The following is a 17,741-nucleotide window of genomic DNA, read 5'->3' as shown; positions in this document are numbered from 1 at the left end:
TTAGCATGCATAGAGCCATGTGTTGGAACCCAACCCGGGTGTGGTACAGCGTATGGATATGTGGCATCCTTAAACTGGGTGTGGTGGCTGCACGTGCCTGTTGTTTCAGCACTTACCAAGTGGAAGCAGCAGGATCAGAAATTGAAGGCAACCCTCTGCTACATAGCACATTAGATCTGTGTCACAGTCTTATTTAGTGGTTTGTATTGGCTATTTCTTTGTTTACTCTAAAACTCTGGAAAGCTGCTTATCTCTGATGCTTGAAGGCTTCTCTCAGGAGAAGTAAGGGTTCATAAAGCCCAGCACAGACAGGGCCTGAAAAGATCTTGTTTTGTTTTTAAATCTTGCCAAATCTGTGCAAACAGGTTGATTAAGGTCATGATGTAGTTGGTGCCATGAGTATTATCCTGTTGTGTTGCTGTATCACATGCCTGAGGGAGGTTACTTTAGAAAGAATAAAAGTTATGAGGAAGAATCTTAGTGTCTGGGAAGATCAGACTGCAGAGTGAGGGTTCCCTGCCCATGTCATGAGATAACAGAGTGGTGAGCACTGTGTGGAAGGAGTATGTGTTTAGTAGTGAAGGCAAGAGAGCAAGCTGAGAAAATAAACCTGGGGTGGAACAGCCATCCCCATGGAAACCAATAGTTTAAAAGTATCTGATTCACTCCTGACAGAGTTAATCAGTTGGGGGAGGGGTGGAGTCCCTAGACTTAATTACCTTCCATTTTGTCCCACTGGGGGTCAGGCTTGAAGCATATGAATCTTTAGAGGATCATCTGTCCAAACTCTAGTAGGTGTCAAGCTGAATAATTCAACAGCTAGGTCAGCTTCATAAGAGTCTTTACTCTTTAAGTAAATGTTACAAAAGCACTTACTCCTAAAGGGAACGACCTAACTAACTGCCAGTTAACTGAATCATACTTAATTGTAATTTGTTTTTAATTTTAGAATTTCATGTCATCTGTTTGCAACATTCTTTTTGAAGCATTGTTTCCTGGATCTTCCTACTCAACTAGGTTTTCAGCTCTAAGCATTTTAGGATCAATAGCTGATGTGTTTGCTGTCTCAGAAGGTAAGCTTCAGCAATGTGCGGGAAACATACACTTGGTCAGCGTTTTGTTGTCTTTCTACAGATTCCCTTTTAATACATACATAGCTCTCAATTGTACATAATTAAAGTTCTACTAAAGGGCAGATGAGAAGGAAACTGTCTCCTCCTTTTGCTGGTCACTGTCTGCTAGACACACTGCCACATTTCGTGGATCCTCTTGGCTCACTGCACCAAGACTTCCCGGACCTCAGCGCCACATTTGTTTGTGCTGTTGTAAGAAAAGGCTTCATCTGTTAAGTTTAAAATGAAAACCATAATGGTTTATCTTATATTTAATAAAAAGATGAACGAGCCTTTGTGGTTAAAATGTGGTTTCTCATATGTGCCATCTGCTGGAAGATTTCTGCACTTTCAGAAATTACATACTATAGTACAAAAACCATTGCATGACAACTTATCTGCATGATAAGTTGATTCCAGAGTAAAAACAACTACATATATATATATTTTGAAGCAGTAATCAAAAACACTTAGCCTGTGGATATGATGGCATGTGCTTTTAATCCCTGTACTTGAAGGGCTGAGACAGAGGATCTCAAATAAGAAGCCAGCCTGCTCTACTTAGCTAAGACCTTGTTATACAACAAATAAACAATCAAAAAAATATTCTAACAAAGCAAAGTTCAGGATAAGTGGCTTTATGGTAAGTTCCATCAAATATTTACAGTTATTCCTTTTTATAGTCTTTTACAAAAATGCAGAGGAGTGTGACCTGACTCATTGTGTGAAATGCATAGAAAAGCAAGTAAGGCTTTGGAGGAGGGCTAGCTGGGTTGCTCAGTGGTCTGTGCCAAGCCTGCCTATTGGAGATTGGTCCCTGATACCCATGTGGTGAAAGGGAGAGACGTGACTCCCACAGGTTATCCTTTGACTTCTACATGTGCAGCCTGGCATGTGTGTGCAGGCCCCAATAAATAAATAAATGAATGAATAAAGAAATAAATAAATGCAATTTAAAAAAAGGCTCTATAAGAAAACTCTATATCAGTATCTCTTAGGAATACCATGCAGAAAACTTTAGGAATATACTACAGCAAATAAAACTCATCAGCATATTAGAAGTATTGAACACAGGTGTAGATGGAGGTTTCTATCCCTCCTGATCCCACAGCTTGTCATTTTCTGTGGAAACAAAAACAAAATCTCTTTTCCAAAGTAACATGTCCTTAGACTGAAATTTAGAATTTAAAATGTATGAGTTGTATTAATGTAGCAGCATTTATAATGAAATGTCTTTTAGCAGCTTTTGTTCTTTCTTCAGCAATTAATTTAAAGACAACACAATAATATATAGTATCCAGACTCTCAGTGTATTTTTCATCTTTATGTGGCTTTTTTTAATTTTAATTACTCTATTTCTTTTACTTTTATCTTTTTGTTTCTCTGTGTAATTTTGGCTGCCCTGGAATTCACTCTGTACACCAGGCTGGCCTTGAAATCACAGAGATCTGCTTGCCTCTGCCTCCCTAGTGCTGGGATTAAAGATGTGTGCCAGGACACCCAGCTACTCTATTTCTTTTTTAAGGACTTTATACTTTTCCTTTTCTCTCCCAAGTGTACATATATTTTTTAAACACATTGTAAACCCTTTAGGGGTTTTTCTCCATCTGAATCTGTCTTTACTGTATATCTCTTTTTCTGACCACATGACTCTTATCAGCTAAACAGCATGGCTAAAATTAAAGCAGATATTTTAGCTGCTGGCTTTCCAACATGGTGGGGTTATGTTTATAACCAGCACTGGGAGCTGTGCTCACTGCCTTGGTCTCAGCCACTATTAAGCAGCATGCTGCTGGCTGCTCATAAACACCATTCAATTGTTTGGTAGCAGAGCCTCTTAAAAGAACCTTGGGTTTTTTTTTTTTTTTTTTTCCAGCTTATGCTACATTAGGAAGTCTCTAATAAGAGGCTGAGAGCTTCTGCTTGTCTCTAGCAAACAGAGCCCACCTGAGAAAATGCTGCTACCAAGAAGCCGTTTTTGATTTTGTTCTTTTGTTTTAAATCCTCATTTAAGCTTTTGTGAGGTATTACATGGAGATTGGTGCCCCAAGTTGGTGGCACCATTCGAAGATGAAGGTTTCTCTTCTGCCTGATCCCACCCTGCTTTGTCCCAAATAAACACAAAAAGACTTTTCAGAAATATAAATGTTTGACTGAAGGCTTAGGCGTCTTATTGGCTATCTCTGTCTTAATCCATTTCTATTAATCTATTTATTGCCATGAAGCTCTGTCTTTTACCTGCAATCCAGCACACAGACCTGGAGAGATGGTTAAGAGTACTTTCTACTCTTGTATAAGACTCAGATTTTATTCCTGGTACCCACATGGAAACTCAAAACCATCCATAATTCTAGTTCCAGGGAATCTTATGCCCTATTTTGACTTATGTGGGTACTGGAACATAAGTGGTACACATATATGTTACAAGTATGTTTCCCCTCTGCTGTCCTGGTCCCATAGCCAAGCCAGTCCCAAATAACACACAGAAACACTGTATTAGATATAATTCTGTTGGCCTGTTACTAGCATTATTATTGACTGTCTTAAATATTAACCCATTTCTATTAAGCTAAATATTTCCATGTGGTCTTATCTTACTGGAGAGAGGGTCCGGCGTTCTCCCCCTACCTGTCCCTGACTCCTCCTTGCCTCCTGGTCCCACCTATCTTGCTTTCCTATTGGCCAACAGTACTTTATTCATTAACCAATACGAGAAGCATATATACAGAATGACATCTCCCATCACATACACAAATGTAGGCAAAGCACTCATATACATCAAATTTTAAAAATGACTTAAAAAATGTGTTCAGCCAGGCAGTGGTGGTGCATGCCTCTAATCCCAGCATTTGGGAGACAGAGACAGGTAGATCTTTTAAGTTCAAAGCCAGCCTGGTCTATAATGTGAGTTCCAGGATAGCCTGGGCTATTACACAGAGAAACCCTCTGCAAAACAAACAAATTAAAAAATGTACACTACCACCATGGGGACATTATCCCAGGAATTTGGCATGGGTGAAAATAAAGTGATCATAGGATGTTTCATGCTTGTCATTCTGTGTCAGCTGACTAATTCTTTGGGTCTTTAATTAAAGATTTATTTTTATTATATGTACATGAATGCTCACCTGCATGTTTATATGTATGTCCTCTGTCTTTCTGCTGTTCACCAAGGCCAAAAGATGGCATTGGGCTCCCTGGGATTGGAGTTACAGATGGCTGTGAGATACCGAGTGGGTCCTGGGAACTGAAACTGGGTCTTCTACAAAAACAGCAAGTGCTCTTAACTACTGAACCATCTTTTAGCACCGTGAAGACATTTTAAAAATGTGTTCCTAAATTTATTTGTTCACTTTTATTTTAAAAGTATTTGAGAGGTCTTTATACCTTTTGAAAGAGAATAAAATGTTTTATTTTATTATTATTATTTTGTTTTCCAAGACAAGGTTTCTCTGTAGCCCTGACCTAGAACTCACTTTGAGAACAGGCTAGCCTTGAACTCACGGAGATCCACCTATCTGTGCCTTCCGAGTGCTGGAATTAAAGACGTGCACCACCACCGCCCAGCTAAGAATAAAATGTTTTTAAGTTTTAAAAATGTCTGTTTTGGAGGGAGGGGGCATTGGGATTGTAATGTAACAAATAATTTAATTTAAAAAAAAAAACGTAAAAAAAAAAAAGCAAAAACAAAATAAAAAGTCTTTCATATTTGTAAAGCTGTAGTCCTTTGTCATTTGAAGAGATGCAGTATATGCTACTGTGCATACATAGTGTATGCTGAGTAAGGGTGGAGTGAAATTTTATTATGGATGAAGCAGGAAGTATGGAGTTCTGTAGTGATTTTATACAAACACTTGGCAAACTAACTTTGAGCAGTTGTTTTTGTTTTTTGATTTGCTTTTAAATGATTTTCCTTTATTTAAAATTTTAAGGTAACATCCAAACAGTGTATCAGCTGAGTCATGACATCGATGCTGGCCGTTTCCAGATACTATTGGAATGTTTTACTAGTACTTTTGAAGAAGTGAAAACCTTAGCGTTTGACCTTCTGATGAAGCTGTCTTCGGTAACAGCCAGACAGTTCCAGGTATTTGAACTTTACTTACATAAATGTGCGTGTATGCAGAACTGTTTATTTTAGTTCAGGTAAAGCCACCAGAGTTGTCCTAGTTCCTTGCCTCTGTAGGTCTTTTGAGTATTTCTTTCAGTTTCTATCCGTCTCTGGTCTAGAGAGGGTAGGAAACAGTGAAAATCCGCACACTGAGCTGCTATACTCTTAAAAATTGCTTTGATGGAAATGGAGGTGTAGGAGGCAGTAGGTTTTGCTGTTTACAAGATTATTGGTAGATTTCAGTTATGTGGTCAGCATAGTTCCCTTGGGCTTGTAATATTTGCCCAAAACATATCACTTACAGTAATTTTGAGGTTTTGAAGATAATCTTCCTGATTAGTAGACTGAGAAGCTGAGTGTAAATGAGGTAGATAATATGTTTCTGGTCTTCCAATAAGCAGTAGCTAACCCGAGACTGAAACCTCAGAGTATTTGAGGTTAGTGCCAGTTCTCTGCAGAGGCGTTTGGCCCCGTTATGCTCTCTGACATTGCTTTGTCTGACTCAGGGTAGGAAACAAAGATAGGATTAGGTGCAAAGACACAGTGTAGGGTAGGTCTGCAGGGACATCTAGCAGACACTGTTCTCTTCCCTGTAATCTATTCTGGGGATATGTGCTCACTAGGAGCATAGTGGCTGTAGAGCTTTGCTATCACATTTCAGTAGCACTCTTCAGAGGCCAAGGGGCCTGAGGGGGCTGCAGCCGTTAGGTTATGTTTAGGGTGTGCCATATAGCATTACATCATCTTATGGGTGTGGGGTTCAGAGGCTTCAGTGCCAGCCAAGACAGCACCATGTTGTTGTTTCTGTGTCTTTGGTATGGCTTTTCAGGGTCCAGGTTAGGAATGGCTGCCCAGGATGTGCCTGTGTCTAGTCTTCTGGGTACCTCAGTGAGCAAAAGGTTCTTTGCTGCCCACTGCTAAACTCTTGTGCCCTATAAAGTTTAAAAATAGACTTTTCTTATATTAGCAGTCTCTCTTACCATTCTTCACATGTAGTGTGTTATCGTATAGATTAGCTATGCTTCATTGCTTTCAAATAATGTTGAGAGGGTCTGGAGTGGGAAGACAAAGTATAGAAAGAACTGGTTCTGACAGTCTGTGAAGGGCTCTGAGGGTAGCTCTGCCTCCTTAATTCCATAAGCACGTGCTTGGCATAGAGACACTGTGAGGTTAAGAAGTGTCTGCCCCACCTGGTTTAAGTTGGGATTTTGGTTATAGTATCTGGTCCTGTTGCAAGTTAGTAAAGTGGTCACTGACATAAATATTTAAGATTTTATAGTGGGGCAGGAAAGATGGCTCAGTAGGTAAAGGTGCTTGTTACCAAGCTTGTGATCTGGTTTTGGTAGAGGAAGAGAAACAGTTCTAGTTGTCCCCCAATCTCCATGTGAGGACCATAGCATGTGCAAGTCCCTTTCGTGTTCCTGCCCCCAAATAAATAAATGTAGTTTGAATAAAAGAATCCATTTAAAAAAAGATTTGAAAATACTGGTTATGTATTTCCAAAGTCCTGTGTATCCTATGTAGTATGTCATTTTTTTTTCCAAGTGTAAGTTAACATTTAAGTATTTCTTAAGTACCCTGTGTATAATACATGTCCTTCTGATATATGTCCTTAATACTCATGTGGTTTACTACCCATCTTTCTGTGAGGCTATAGATCCTACGTCTTTATGGTGCATTAATATTTTACATCTTTCTAATTACATTTTCATTTGTTTGTGCATATGTGCCACTGGAGTATGTGTGTTGGTCAATGGACAACTTGCAGAAATTGTTTCTCTTTTTCCACCATGTGGGTTTCAGGGATCAGACTCAGAGTATTAAGCACTAAACCATCTTTAGAGTACCTTGCATAAATATTTTGATCTAAGTGGTTACAAGTTTTTTTTTTTTAAGGTTAGGTTATAGAAAATTAAACCATTAAAATCAGTACATTTGCTGTCTATCTACTGTTTGGAAATTGTTAGACATCATTAAATGTCAAATCCAGAAATGAGTTTCTAACCCCTCAGGTTAGATAGTTATGGAACAATCCAAAAAGAATCACCATATTCCTGGTCAGCACTGTTTAGAGTGGTAACTGTGTAGCTTGTCCCCAGGGATTGGGACTGGGATCCATGTCTGTCTTCTGCCTTCAACCCAGTGCCTTTCCCTCATTGAGAGTGGCACAGGTGTAGGAGTTGGGATGCCAGGTCTCCAAGGCTGCTCTGGTCCTCTCTTGTTTCACCATGAGGAGGCTTCGTCGTCTCTGTCATTCAAGCGACTAATTTTAGGGAAAGGACAGGAATGTAGTGTTCAGTTAAAGCATAAACTGAGAATCAAAGCTAAATGAAAGTTGTACTCTGAGTAGACATAACCAAGGTGGTCTGACTTAGAGGCATACCAGAATTCCCAGGGAAGAAGTTCCTGTTTGCTGACTCAGTTTCCCAATTGAAATTACATTCAAGGTGTTCGTCTCTGAAGTGAGTAAATATCACCACCAAGTCCTATATCAAAAGTAGCCTCTGTTCATGGAGAAGAGCAGTTCATGGCCCTTAGTGTTCATACTGAGTCACAGCCTGATGGTGACTATGAATTTAAATATACTGTTCCTTCAAGTTCCCCTCTCTCTGCTCTAGGACGCTGAGAAGCTTCAAGGCCTGTTCCAGGCAGCTTTGGAGCTCAGCACCAGCACGAAGCCATACGACTGCGTGACCGCCTCCTACTTGCTGAATTTGCTGATATGGCAGGATGCTCTGCCGGTCTCCCTGACTGCTTCCCAAGCACAGCAGCTCACACACGGGACTGCAGAGAAGGTTGCTGTGCTGGAAAGGAACACGCTCGTGGGTTTGTATTGAGAAAGTGGATTTTCCCTGTCACTCATCAAACCCGTATTTTAGTTTCTTTTGGTTAGAGTACCCAATGGTTCAGGATTTACTCTTTTTAAGAGTTTGCCAACACATAAGACCACCAGTGCTATTTATGAAAATTAGTAGTTTACTCATCTTTAACACCTATTTTTTTTTTTTTTTTTTTTGAGACAGGATTTCTCTGTATAACAGCCTTAACTGTCCTGGAACTAGCCGTGTAGACCAGGCTGGGGCCTCTGTTTCTTGATTAAAGGTGTACACCACCATGCCAGTGGCTATTTCTAAACAGAAGACTTACACTTAATATTTAGATCTGCAGATGTACATTAGTGGACACTTTTTTAAAGGGACATCTTTTCTTTCTCCACTCAGGGTATACTTTTTTCGTATGGTACTTTTCGCTGTGAGCACAGACAAGTCATCCTCATGTGTCATACACGGCAGGATTATGCTGATGTTGGGTTCTCTCTCCAGCCCTCACCTTGACTTTTGAGACAGTCTCTTCATTGAACCTGGAGCTTGCCATTTCTCCTAGACTGGCTGGCAAGGGTACCTCCAGATTCTGCCAGCCTCTGCATTGGTCCCCCCTTAAGTGGGTTACATATGTGTGCCACCATGCCAACTTTTATGTCAGTGCTGGTGATTCCAGCTGAGAGCTTCATACTTGTGTAACACTGAGACAACTCTCTTCCTACTCCCTCTCTTTTTTTTTTTTTTTTTTTTTGAATAGGACCTCATGTAGCCTAGGTCAGCCTGAACTTGCTGTGTAGTCAAGGGTAATCTTGGGCTTCTGCCCCTCTGCCTTACCCCACTTATGCAGTGCAGTACTAGGAATTGAGCCCAGACTTTGTGCATTCTAGGCAAGTGAACAGCAAGGAGAGAGCGAGCAACACTCAGTATCATCAGCCTGAAGGGAAATGCAGACCAAAATCACAAAGAGGAAAGACTTCCTTCTGAGTGTGATGGCTAGATATAAACATCCAAATTATACATGTCATTGACTATGCATTGCTAGGGCTGAGGATATGCACACATTTGGCCTGTAAATACCCAGAGAAATAAACATGTAAGCCCTGTACAAGAAGAACTGTACAAGAATGTTCATAGCAGCATTAGTTATTCTTGCCTGAAAGTGGAAATCAGCCATGTGCACATCAGCTGCTGAATGGATAAGTAAAAATGTGTTATGACTGTGTATGGTGGGCTTCAGTCAAATGGAAGAATGAATTATTGATGCAGCTTTGATGAACCTTGAAAACATTATGACAACTGATTGGAGCCAGTCATGTGTTATTTTATTCCATTTATAATCTGTTGAGAGTAATATGACTAGAAAAGAATCTGTAGAAACTCCCGATCTTCCCACCTCAGCTTCCCAAGTTCTAGGATTCCACACAAGTATAAACCATCACACCTGGCTAAGAATAGGCAAATCTATTGGAACAAAATAAGTCAGTGGCTACCTAGGGCAGAGCAAGGGTAGCGCTGCCATGAGAGGAGTGACTCTTGCTTCTGAGTAAAGGTTTTTGTTATAGTGTGTGTGTGTACGTACGTATGTACGTACGTGTCAGTGGGCAGTAAGTAATGTTTGCATATATCTGACAATAGAAAACGTTGACTTGTACACTCTTAGTTTTTATTGCATTTGTGTGTGTGTGTGCGCGCACACAAAACATTGTGGATGTCAGAGGACAACTTTGGGAACCAATTCTCTTCTCTTGCCACATGGTACCTGAAGATCTAACTCAGGTCATCAGGTTTGATTGAAACTTCCTTTAGCTATGGAACCATCTTCTTGACTCAGCTCAAACACTTGAAGTGTATGACTTGCATGGTATCTGAATTGTACCTTGATTATACTGTTACTAAATTAGTTTTGACCAAATAGTCCGTGCTACATGGTCCTGGAGCTTGACACCCGGCTAAAGGGTATCTAAAAGATTGGTTCATAGTGAATGTCATCAATACTGACAATTAAGTGAATACATCCCATTCTTTCACAGTGTCTTAACTAGAAATTGGTAACAGGCTTTGGTACCCCTGAAAAAAAATCTTTTTTTTTTTTGAGATAGGGTTTCTCTGTGTAGTCTTGAGTGTCCTGGAACTCATTCTGTAGACCAGTCTGGCCTCAAACTCTCAGAGATCGCCTGCTGCTGCCTCTCGAACATTGGGATTAAAGGTGTGCACCAACCATCACTGTCAGGCTACCCCTGAAAATCTTTGATTCAAAACCTCTATAATGTAGGGGTTGGGGAGGTGACTCAGTTGGTAGAGTTCTTGTTGTACACATATGAGGATCTGAATTGGGATCATAAAAAGCCAGGTATCGCAATGTGCATCTGTCATTCCAACCTGGGGAGTCAGAGACAGGGAGCTTGCCGAAGCCAGCCAGCCGGCCTCACTAAATCAGTGACTGGTAGGTTCAGTGATAGATCCTTCTTCAGAAAAAAAGGTGTAGAGTGATTAGGGAGTTTATCCAGCATTGACCTCTGGCTTCTACCTGCACATAAGTCACATGTGTATATGTGTATGCACTCAGAAAACCTCCAGTACAGTGGTTCTCAACCCCCTTTCGCAGGGGTGGCCCAAGATCATTGGAAAACACAGATATTTACATTGTGATTCATAACAGTAGAAAGTTAAAGTTACGAAGTAGCAACAAAATGATCTTACGGTTTGGGGTCACCACAACATGAGGAACTGTATTAAAGGGTCACAGCATTAGGAAGGTTAAGAACCACTGCCCTGGTATATAATAACATTTAGTCAAGCAGGGTGTGCTTTTCTATAAATTATAAATGTTTTATAACTGAGGTTATTGTTTCTGTTTGCTTTTTTCTAGTTATTAAATGCTTGATGGAACATCTTGAGGATGAAATATCTCAGGCTGAGGACTCTCTGCTTCAGGCTGCATCCTCATTTCCAATGTATGGGAGAGTGCACTGTATAACAAGAGCTTTTCAGAAGTTGCCTCTGAAGTAAGAATACCCACAGCTATCTTGTTGTAGAAACACACTTTTGTCCTGCATCTGGCTTCTTACTGGAGTGTGTCTTGGGAAAGGAATGTTATATTGTTGTCTTAAAAAGAATTAAAAATTATATTTAATTAGTTACCCATATGTGCATATTTTAAGTCCCTAATGTTTCATATATCACACAGTTGTAAGCCACAGATTCTTTCAGCTCCTTTGTGTGTGTGTGTGTTAATTTCATTTCTAAACTGCATTTTTTGCCATTTAGTGTTAACATCTCTACTGTGTTTGTCGCAGTGACCTGCAGTTGGTGAGTGAGTGGAGGCAAGTGGTGGAGAAACTCCTGCTGCTGTCCTATAGGCTTTCTGCCGTGGTGTCTCCTGTTATCCAGAGCTCCTCCCCTGAAGGCCTCATCCCTATGGACACGGACTCAGGTCAGCAGACAAGGCCAGTGCCATTGTCTACATCTCTATCTCCTTACTCCTTTGGAGAGGTATAAAAGCTAAACTCAGGGAAAAGGCCTTTCTTGTTATGATATGTCTGACTTTTTTTTTTTTTTTTGGAATATTTCCACTATTGAAAAGTAGCCCCAGCAGGGGAGACATTTTACACAGTGGCTTAGTCACTGGTAACGTGCCTCTGTTCCTGTAGACAAACTCCCCCATCTTCCCACAGACACACTTAATGTAATTCACTGGGTTATAAAGACAAAAAGGAGGGCGTGGAAGTAGAAGAGGGAGGGACAGTTGGGACAGAGAAGGAGATCAGTGAGAGGACAAGAGAGGGTAATGTAAGGTGATTATGGTCAAAGCATGCTATAAAATTGTATTCGTCGTTAGTTCCATCATGCATAACCAATATCTACTAGATAAAAAACAAAGAATTGCAAGCAGGTAATAAACGAGATAGATTGGGTTTTATAATACTGGCTTTCAGAGCAGGTAGTACAGGTCTGTGAGATGTGTAGAGAAGACCACTGACTGGGAATCTGAAATGGACCAATTGATGGCAAGGAATGGAAGGAAGTAGTTACCCAGGATTGAACTCAGGAACTTTCATCTGTTTTTCCCTCCTAATCCCTGCCTCTTTGCATCTGTTTCTCTCAGGGGTTCAGGCTGCCCAGCAGTCTACCTTCTCATATCCATTTCACTTTGTATTCAGCATTATCCTTAAAGACTCTTTCCTTTTCCTCTGCATCTTCTCCCCTGTCCAGGTCATTTTCTGTTTTCTTATGTTATCCTAGGTCCTTCCCTATGGATTTCCCTGCATTCTTACCTTCTTCCATTTCCTTTATTAATAAAGTTCAAATTATTTTTTCCCAGTCATGTAGTTTATCATTTCAATGGCACATAGTTAGCCTTTTGTTCTGCCCACTTTGATACTTTAGTGCTCTCCAATGGTGTCCTACTGTGGTTTGGCCTCTGTTTGCTGTCCAGCCGTCTCCCCAGGGGCTTTCCTTCATGGAACTCACTTTACAGGAAAGGCGTCTGTGTGTTCCTGCCTTGTGGTGAAAATTAGGATGATGGGTGATTCTAAGACAGCTCATTATTTCAACTCATGTTAATCTAAATACCAGATTTTGAGGCTTTAGTTTTCTTACTTAGTATATCTTCCTAATATTTGGCTCAGGCAACTACTGGTAGATTCTGAATTTTCAGTTTCCTAATGTAGGCAGATCTTGTAGAGTATGTGGAAGAGGTTTTGTTGTTGTTATTTAAGAGTAGGTGGGGAGGAGCTGGGCAGACGTGGAAGATTTTAAATTTAAAAAGATTGTTCTTAGATACTGTTTATCTCACAGATTTTTCCTGAATTCTGCTTCCCCACACCCCCTTGGTCTTTATATTTTTTGTCTGAACCCTCTTTAATAGGGTCTGTCCTAACAGCCATAGTTAGATGGATAGGATTCCTAAAATTTTGTTCTGGTAGTCCCTTTTTTTCTTTACTCTTCTCATGGCTTTTGGGATTGGGGGTTGGTGGTGTTATTTTTTTCCCAGCTGTTAAAATTTGCTTTTCTTTTGACAAAATTTCAAGGAAGTAACCAATGAGCATAATGTGTTGGTTGAATGCCGATGAACAGTTAGCCTGTGTGTTTCCCACAGTGCATGAATAGATGTATGACATCTATACCTCCTCTTAGATTTTTCCTTACATTCCATGTGATTGGTTACCTGTTTTAGAGCTTGGGTGGCTTCTTACTACCCATCCACTATCCCTTTTGTTCTGCTCAATTCTGAATGTCTGTATTGAGCCAGGTTTGTTATAGGCACAGTGAACAAGGGGCTGCCTAGGCACAGTGAACAAGGGGCTGCCTTCCTGTAGTCTACTAAGAGATACTTCAGGAAACATTGGCACTGTGCATCATGCTGAGAAGGGCATATCTTTTGCTTTTCTAAACCAAATATGGAATTTTTATATGCCTATGTTACAAAAGATTGCGTGGTGTTGATTTGTTTTAGCTATCACTGCACATTGTATTGTAGCCTAGGGAAGCGAACTTTACTGTACTTCTCTCACATGATTAAGCTCTGTAACTCTAAGGAAAACATGATCATAGCCTGTAACTGTGGATGCTTGATCTGCGATTTGTTGTGTCTTCAGCCTAAACTGCCCTCTAAAATCATGAAGACTCTATGGAAGTAACTTCATATTAGCCATCCTATGAGCACAGGGATTGCTGCTGTTGGAAACTACAGCAACTGAGTTAGTTCAGGGAAATCTGCACAGCATGGAGTTTGGAGTTCATGCATACTTACCTTTTCTTCAGAGTCAGCAAGCCGCTTACAAGGCATTCTCAATGAGATTCAGCCACGGGATACTAATGCTTACTTCAACCAAGCCAAAATACTGAAAGAATGTGATAGCTTTGATTTGGAGGACTTGAGGACCAGTGTCTCAAATATTGATAGCTCTGCAGAAATCAAAGGTAAGATACATGAAATTGATGTTGTGATCAGTGGGGTGTTGTGTTTTCGTGTGTGTGTGTGTGTGTGTGTGTGTGTGTGTGTGTGTGTGTGTGTGTGCGCGGGACTTGAATTCAAATCCTTGTAAGGCATGCTAGGCAAGTGATGTACCAGTGAGCCTGTACTACTGCTGTACACTGACCACAACTATTTCAGTAATGTAAAGTATGTAGACTGTCTTAAAAAAAATGTTAGAGAGAGAGAGAGACAGAATGCATTCCTAAGTACAGGAGTCTGCAGAGGCCAGAGATGTCAGATCCTCTTGGAGCTGAAGTTTTAGGCAGTTGTGAGTCACCTGATATGGATGCTTAAATCCAACTTGGGTACAGTCCACATTTTTTTTTTTTTTAATTTTATGTGCATTGTTTTACCTGCATTTATGTCTGTGTGAGGGTTTTAATTCCCTGGATCTGGAGTTAGGGGCAGTTGTGAGCTGCTATATTCATGCTAGGAATTGAACCTGGGTCCTTTGGAAGAGTAGTCACTGCTCTTAATCACTGAGCCATCTCTCCAGGCCACAGTCCACACTCTTAACTGCTGAGCCATCTTTCTAACCTCAGAGTGCCCTTTAGACATAATAAAAGAGTTCAGATTCACAGAACATATCTGGAAAGCAGATTGTTCTTTCTAATTTGGGTTTTGGAATGACTTTATTAAGTGCTTTATCAGAAACTGGTGTTCTCAGTTCAACACAGACTATGCTACAACACAAAGCTTTTGAGCATAAAACTCTTTAACAGCCCAATTGGTAAGAGCAGGGACATGATGGTGGATCTCGTGTGGTGGCCTCACCTTCTCCCAGCTGCACAGCTTGCTGGTGTCTCCCTGGGAGCTCTTGGGGTTAGCATCCTTTTAAAGAAGACCTTACTACCAATGGAATGTGAGCTTCTGTCTTACAAGCCACCAGATTCTAGTCTGCACAGCTTGCTTTGTCAGGTGTTACTGAAAAAAGTTATAGCAAGAAGGAAGTTCTTAGTGATTTACCCTGTGACTATGTTCTCCTCCACTAGGTGGGGTTATTGACTTGCCAAAAAAAAAAAAAAAAAAAAAAAAAATCCTCTTTGCAATTGTATTTTTAAGATTACAAAACTAGGCTTTCACTGTAATAGTGAAATATAAATTTAAAACAGAAGAAAGTCATGTTCCATATCGTTCCCAGTTCTGTCCAGCTCCCATTTTGTATATACCCACGCTGTGTATTCATGTGTAAGTGCAGTTACTCTTTTAGGTTAGGGACCAGATAGAATAAATGGTTTTGTTAGCTTCCTTTTACCTTAACAGGATGATTTTTATGTCAGTAGTAACATACACTTAAAACTAGGGTAAGAAAATAAGTGGGACATTAAGCTTATTTGCCATGGATTTATTTAGAAAGATAATTGATGTTTTCTATTGATTTTAAAAGTTTTGTCTTGGGTTAGAGAGAGCTTAACAGTTAAGACCGTCTTTTCCTGTGAAGGATCCCAGTGCTCCCAGAACCCACATCCTAGCTCACAGCTGTCTGTGCCTCTAGCTCTAGGGGACCCAGGGCTTCCCTTTGACTCTGTGAGCACCAGGCATGCATGTGGTACACAGATATGCAAGCAGGCAAAGCAAAGCACCCATGTACATTAAAAAAGCAAAACGAAAGAAATATTAAAAGTTCTGTCTTAGGGACTGGAGAAGTAGCTAAATGGTTATAAGAACACTTACTCCCCCACCCCCACTCCACCCCCATCATGCTGTAATCCTAGGTCAGGAGAGTTGTAAGTTTGAGAAGTCTGAGCTACATGAGGAGATCCTGTGTATAAAAAGCAAAACCAAAACAATAACAACATTTTTATCCACTGATAAAACAACCATTTTTACCAAAGTAACATGAAGTACTTTTTTTTTTTTTTTTTTATAAAATACCCAATTTTGTAATACTTTATGGATGCCAGAGAGGTGGGAAGTTTGTTTCATTAACATTCAAATATTAGTCCCAAGTTTTGAGGCAGTATTGTGTTTTATTTTAACTTTTTTAAAAGTATCAAATTAAAAAATTAGCATACTTCCCCCTCATAGTGTATACTATACAAATCTTATCATGTTTTGTTTTGTCTGAATAAACAACATAAGACAATTATTTTGTTCAAACAGATCATTCTTGGGGGAATTTATGAATAAATTCTAAGAAATCTGGGATGTGAGGAATTGTAGCTAGTGTTGCAAAAGTTTTTGTTTTGTTCCTTAAGGTAAAGAAGCAAAAACATGTGATGTCACTGCTCAGATGGTCCTGGTGTGCTGCTGGAGGAGTATGAAGGAAGTTGCTTTACTTCTAGGCACACTCTGCCAGCTTCTCCCCATACGGCCTGTGCCAGAACCTTGTAATGGCTTATTAACAGTGCAGCAGGTAAGGTAGATGGATGATTATTCCTCCAGGTATCTTTTTTTTTGGATAAAGCATAAGCTGTTATTTGTAGATAACTTTTTAAAAAAGTTTAACCTTAAATATTTTACAGATGTCAAGGTTCATGGTACTTTTAGGATCTTGCATTATATATTTAAAACATGGCATTTAAAAAATATTTTATATCAATAATTAGAGATCTGCCTCACTTTTGACTGCAACATTATTTAACATATATAAACTTGAATTCCAGCTGCGATTACCTGTTTAGTAAGATCCCTTAACATTTCAGAGGAATAAAAAGTAACATGGGTTGATCATGCTCTTGTGTTACCTCCTCCTTCAGTAGTAAAGTTATAGTTCCTTATTGCTTTTGGCTGACTTTCACTTCAGACCACAAGTTAGCTCAGCATCTGGGGCTGGTCAGTGGTTGAGTGCTGTGTTTACAAGAAACTAGCTCACCACAAGCATTTCATTTGGAAATACTGTAGATTTATTAGAATTTTGTTTCTAATTGATTCCTTCTTCCTTTCCATATGGTTTCAACAAATCCATTTCCCACAGTTTCCCAGCTAAGATATATAGCATGTACTTTCATTTTTTAACCTTTTTCAAATAAAGATAATCCCCCCCCCAGGGTATTAACATTTAAGAACAAAACAAGTACTATAGTATGCTAATGCTGATGATTCCTACAGTAACCATGTGACTAGTGCCATGGAAATAATGCTAATGTTTTTATTCTCACACTGGCTCATGTACTTGCATCTGGCTAACAGCTGGACCAGTGATGTTGCAAGGCCTTGGAAAAGCACAGGGCAAAGGCGAGCAGCACATTGTGGGCGGCATGTTTCTCAGTCTCTTCCAGATCAAATAGACCTTATTGTCCTAGAGTTACTTGGAGCCAGTGTCTGCGCCTAGCTGAGGAATCTGGTTATGATCAGCCATTTCACTAGTGTGACTCCCCTATCTTGTTATGAAGTAAGCATGTGCTAAGTTCTTTGACTTGCAACATCACTTTTCAAGGACAAATTAAGGAAAATACATTCTGCTTTTTACTATAACTGAGAAAGACTCTCCATGAAAATTATTTTGCCTGGACACCCTTTCCATTATACCCAGAGTTTATATTGTAATGAATTTATGTGAAACAACCACACAACTAACAAAAAGGAGATGTTTGTTTGTTTAAAAAAGAAACTAAAAGTAAACAAGTAAATAGTTGTGTAAACTAAAGAAGTCTTTAGTGGCATGAATAAATAGAGTCTTTCCCATTAACACATTGTGCCCTGATTTTTGCCCTTTGTTAGGGGGTGGCCACTTAAATTTAAAGCACACACATGAAAATGATTTACAGCAGGTTGAT

The 17,741-nt window shown here is 39.8% G+C and overlaps 1 protein-coding gene across 1 annotated transcript in view; it reads left to right on the top strand.

The window, feature by feature from the left end:
- Positions 1-17,741, top strand: part of Thada (THADA armadillo repeat containing) — a 275,181-nt gene that overhangs the window by 22,979 nt on the left and 234,461 nt on the right. The window contains exons 15-21 of the mRNA XM_051175184.1: positions 950-1,073; positions 5,045-5,199; positions 7,842-8,049; positions 10,915-11,050; positions 11,342-11,478; positions 13,809-13,967; positions 16,221-16,378. Of these exons, the coding sequence (XP_051031141.1) occupies positions 950-1,073; positions 5,045-5,199; positions 7,842-8,049; positions 10,915-11,050; positions 11,342-11,478; positions 13,809-13,967; positions 16,221-16,378 (1,077 nt within the window). The remainder of the gene's footprint in view (positions 1-949; positions 1,074-5,044; positions 5,200-7,841; positions 8,050-10,914; positions 11,051-11,341; positions 11,479-13,808; positions 13,968-16,220; positions 16,379-17,741) is intronic.

The sequence above is a fragment of the Phodopus roborovskii genome, unplaced genomic scaffold (genome assembly GCF_943737965.1).
Source record: "Phodopus roborovskii unplaced genomic scaffold, PHOROB, whole genome shotgun sequence".
Taxonomy (NCBI): Eukaryota; Metazoa; Chordata; class Mammalia; order Rodentia; family Cricetidae; genus Phodopus; species Phodopus roborovskii.
This window is presented reverse-complemented; position numbering and strand designations above follow the sequence as displayed.